General features: G+C 31.4%; 1 protein-coding gene across 1 annotated transcript; it reads right to left on the reverse strand.

Annotated features, from left to right (window-relative positions):
* Positions 1 to 1,627: 1,627 nt before the first annotated feature.
* On the reverse strand, positions 1,628 to 4,028 carry LOC136201476 (small ribosomal subunit protein eS24z-like). The gene is made up of 5 exons (XM_065992154.1): positions 3,874 to 4,028; positions 3,304 to 3,345; positions 2,707 to 2,877; positions 1,996 to 2,082; positions 1,628 to 1,870 (listed from the first exon to the last, which is right to left on the reverse strand). Exons 1-5 carry the CDS (start codon positions 3,943 to 3,945, stop codon positions 1,829 to 1,831), a joined length of 414 nt encoding a protein of 137 aa, XP_065848226.1. The 5' UTR covers positions 3,946 to 4,028; the 3' UTR covers positions 1,628 to 1,828.
* Between the last annotated feature and the right edge of the window lie 1,165 nt (positions 4,029 to 5,193).

The raw sequence follows: 5,193 nt of genomic DNA on the forward strand, positions 1-5,193 counted from the left end.
CCCTAACGTTTTGGGCCAAGAGCAATTTTACCCCTAACGTTAATAAATTGGGTCAATTTGAGAAATAATTCATCAAACTGTCTTCTCGGTCATGAATCTTGTCATCTACACTTTATACGTGTGTCATTTTATCAGTAACAAATCATAAACATACGTTGGGATGTGAAAAAAAATAAAAAAATAAAAAATATACTGTCTTTTTGTACGATTAGACAAAATAAATTCAAAAAATTCACCAAATTTATAAATATTAATCTCAAATTCTATTATTAAATTATAAAAAACATGAAATCTTTATTTCAGAACGAATTGTTATGCAATTGGTGCTGAATAAGGAACAAAAATATCTGTGTTTTATAATAGTGTCTGAAATTGACCCAATTTATTAACGTTAGGGTTAAAATTGCTCTTGACTTCCAACGTTAGGGACAAAATTGCACCATTTTAGACGTTAGGGGTAAAATTGCTCCTGACCCAAAACGTTAGGGGTATTTTTGCACCTTAACCCATATATATATATTATGTTAAAGTAAGATTCTAGGTATATATTATTATAAAAAATAAAATAAAAGGATTCTAGGTATAGATATATATGTCTGTAAACCAAGTATAATATAAAATATAGAATAAGGTTGATGCATTTAATCCAAATTACTTATTTGAGGCTACAATTGAATTAAAGTAGTCAAAATTGTTCGCTGCTGTATTAGCTTGAATTCATGTCTGTCTCTGTAATTTTTAAAAAACGTTTAACATCAACTTTTATAAAGTTTACAAACATCATATTCTTATCTTATACCCCAAAAAATAAAAGAGTTGTTTATTTGTATCTGATTTTACTCTTTCCATGATTTAGCTGCATGAAGGAACTCCGAAGCTTCTTTCTTATTGCTGTTTGCTTTTAAACAATAATTATCTTAATAATAATTAATTTCCCAGCAAAATATTATTTTAGTCAGCACATAGATAAAAAAAACCGAACCAATTGATATTATCGATATATTTCAATATTTAAAACCAAAACCGAACGTAATAGACCAAAAAACCAAAATTAATCGCGGTTATTTCAGTCCAGTTCGGTTTTTGAACACCCCTAGATGGAGGGAACGAACGCGTAGTAAGGAATAAGAATAGAAAGAGGATTGATACAGAAAGAAAGGGATTAAAGGGTTGAGAAACGATGATTTCAACAATATATTGATTTTATTGGATTTTACAAATCTTGAACGGGCGGGGAGAGTAATTTATCACTGTCAAACATTTCTTAATTCATATAAAATATAACTTTCTTTTTTTGAAAATATTTTAATACAAGTCTACATCATGTGAAATAATTCTACTAGAAACTTAGTTTGAATAAATATTCATCAGCTACTTCTTAAATAATATACTTAAACCAAGCACTTACAGTATTTAAACCTATGTGCTAACATGTCATAAAACTATTTTCTATATTTTTCAAAATTACAAATATGTAGCAATTTAATTTTGGTGTTAGCTCCTATTGAAATGGGAGAGGTAGAATAAAATAAATGGTGTAAAAACAATAAAATTTCGGATATTCTAAATCCCTATTAACGTAAAAAAGCTGCAAATGAAGCAAAACCCCTAATTAAACACATGAGACTTTGAAAACAAACAACACAACTCTATTAGCATAAAATAGCTACCAATGTGTCACTAAATCTTTCAAAATTAGTCTTCCGTAAAGTAAATTATATAATTGAAAAAGTCAGACATTAACATCCCCAAAACAAAAGGTATCATTCAAAATTACCTAATTGCTAGAGAAAATGGGTACACAAACATTATAAAACACTTGGAAAAATCATTTCTTCTTTCCTGCTTTAGCAGCATCCCCAGCCTTTGTCTGCCCAAGAAAAAAAAATTCAGTAAGTGAAAATTCAAATTAAATAACTTGGACAAGAGGATGAGAAGAGATGTCAACTTATGTATATGTGAAGAAGCCACTATAATCACAAACAACAATCTTACCTTCTTTACTCCTCGGATCTTCTTTGCCCTGTTCTTTCGCTCCTTCATCTGTTTCCTAGACTTCTCAACCTTAGTATCAAGACCGTTCTGCACACGAGCAGAGAAACAACTTAACAACAAGTAAATTTAGAAAACAACCAAAACCAGACACCCAGATAATCATGCATTTAATACTCAAATATGGATACTAGAAGCCGTTAGTCAAAACCAACTACCAGAAATAGAGAGCCACACAGACCTATAAGAATGCACAATTATAAATGTCAAATTGTGACAAGTGTAATAAACTCGACCAAGAGGTTAAATAAATTTAAGAAAGCAAATTTTTATAAGCACGTCATATTCATTTAATGATAAGAATTATATGAATTTTGGATCTTATGCACTCTTAGTACAAGCACTATATCTGTCGCCCACAGCAAATGGATGTTTTTAATTTGTTTTTACAAGGCAATGAAACCAAATGAACGACATTTTCATGAGTTATAACCTAATGTCCTTCAAAGCATTTATAACTCCACAATATAATAAGCAATGACACCAAAACATTAAGAAAAAACTCTTTTTAGCAGGCATTAAGTGTTAAATTAATCTCTTGGAGTTCAAACCAAAGCAGTCTTATTGCACTGCTATGCAGGTCAATATATCAAGAGCAATGGAAAAGGCAATGAAAACATTTTTATTTTTCAATCTGAAGACTGTTAAACTTACCCTGATGAGTCTGTATTTTGGCTCGAACTTCTTTGCATTGTCAACGGAATCATATATCAGACCAAAACCGGAGGATTTTCCACCTCCAAAATGAGTCCTGAACTTGAATACAAAAATTGCATTTGTATCCTTCACCTCGTACAAGGTAGCTAGCTTTTCCTTCAGTTCTGCCTACATAACAGAAAAATGGCACGACAAGAAAAAAATCAAACAGAACCTATTGATCAATAATAACAATCAGCTCAGATAAATTGATTAGCTGAAATTTTTTAAACAACAAAAAATTTCTAAATTTTCATCAATTGAAAGTATAAATTAATTGGCACTATAATGATAACAAATCAACTTTAAAAATTTACTGCCCTCAAAAGATATACTTCTGGATGAGTAACCACACTTATAATGAAAAAGTGGCCATACGTTCAATGTACGGGATTTTTTTTTTTCACAATTAGATATATAACTTCATTGGACACTGACACTTGCAATCGTACCAAATAAATTTTAACAGTACATTGTATTGAGATTGTAAAGTGATAGACTATCAACATAACCTGATTACAATGATTAAAAAAAAAATGCTGAGTCAAACCATACCTTGGAAACATTGGCTCTACCAGGGTGAAGAACATCAATGATCTGCATAAAACAAAACAGGAATACCATTATCATCAGAATCCATGGCTTATAACCAACATGATGTCAGTTCTCATAATTCAATGCCTAGCAGTTTAAGGCTCGGTATCTTAAATCTAACACGAACACAAAATTGTTTACAGAAGGAAGTTTAAGGCTCTAAACATGACCATCTCTTACCCTCCACCTCCGATATCATGAGAATCATAAAATCGATATTCGCAAAACCATCAAAATAATAACCACAACAACAAAAAAAGTACAGAAAAGAAAATTATCAACAACACGTGATTGTTTGCGCAGATAATCGATTTATATAAAAAAATAAAATAAGAGAACATCTCATGCATTTATCATCAGCTGAATAAACTAAAGATCTGCAACTAATTTCAGCTCGTAAATCGATTTGAATAACCATTCTACAGAGCAAAGTAATAACAAGCAACACTAATGGACTACATCCAGCCTAATCTGCACTGATTGAAGATGCAAAATCGGAAAACATTACATCTTGCAAAATCGAAGACTTACGAATTGCTTCCTAGATAGGAGGCGGTTGGTCATGAACTTCCTCGTTCGAATGGTTACTGCCTTGTCCGCCATGGTTTCACCAAAAATAAGAAAACCCTAAATTCGCAGAGCTAAGTGCAGCAGCAGCAGCAGCTCGAGGAGAAAGATTTATGAGAAGAACAAATCCGGTTTTATAAACCCTACTGCATCCTCCGCTTTGGGCCTCGATTTCACTTGTGGGCATCAATTTGGGCTTTTAGTTCATGCGCCCATTAGGGGAAATTTACAGGAAAATTCAAATTTAAAAACTTATATACAACTTTGTTAATTACTTATTTCAATTATGTCAAATCCAAAAACATTATGGCAGTTAAGAAAACCACCTTCTCTTATTTTTTTTCCGGCTGCCATTCTAATAAAATAATTAGAAAATTAATTTGACTTTTATAGAATAAAAATCACTCTTTTTGATATGTTAAAAATTAAGTTACCAATATTGAGAAAACAATAAATATTTTTTCATTTATGATTTTCATGTAAACAACCCAATAAATTAGTTTGTTGTTGTTTTTTTTTATTAAACCGTAATAAATTAGTTAGCATTTGTATTTATATACTAGAAGAAAGGTGCCCGCTATGGGTTAGGATATGCTTACTTTGTTTTTAACAAAGTAAAACATTACTTTGTGTGTTTTACCATTAGACGAGTTTTACATCCCATCATCCAATGGTGAAAAACACAAAGTAAGTGTTACTTTGTAGAAGGCACCGCACTTAAGTATTTGATTAATGAAAATAAATGTATTATAAAACTGAATGGTTTACTCTAAAAGTATAAATAAATTTTGATTATATTATATATTAGAAATATGTTTTTGGCTATTCTTACTGGAATCAATCTTGCTAAAAGGCTGGGTGTTAAGAGGCTCTTTGTGGAGTCTGATAATTTGGAAGCAATCAAAATGATTTCTGAGAATCATTCTATGGGTCTTAACAGTCGCAACCTCATCAAAGCTATTAAAAGGCTTTGCTCCTCCTTTGAGTTCGTAGAGTTCAGACACATTTTTAGAGAGCAGAATCGTGTTGCTGATCGCTTGGCGGCGGCGGGCCATGAAGGGACGTTAGGCGTTACTACCCTTCCTGTTTCCCCTAGTTTCATCTCTCCTCTTCTCTTAGAAGATAGAATTGGGGTTAGCTTCCCTAGGCTAATTCCTGGGAAGTTTGTTGTTGTTCGTTTTTCTTTTCCTTTTCTACCAAAAAAAAAAAAAGAAATATGTTTTTGGCTATTAGAATTTTTTTTGAAAAATCCTTTTTCATGAATGAAATAATTTATACCTCAAA

Source organism: Euphorbia lathyris, chromosome 7, assembly GCF_963576675.1.
Source record: "Euphorbia lathyris chromosome 7, ddEupLath1.1, whole genome shotgun sequence".
NCBI classification, from domain to species: domain Eukaryota; kingdom Viridiplantae; phylum Streptophyta; class Magnoliopsida; order Malpighiales; family Euphorbiaceae; genus Euphorbia; species Euphorbia lathyris.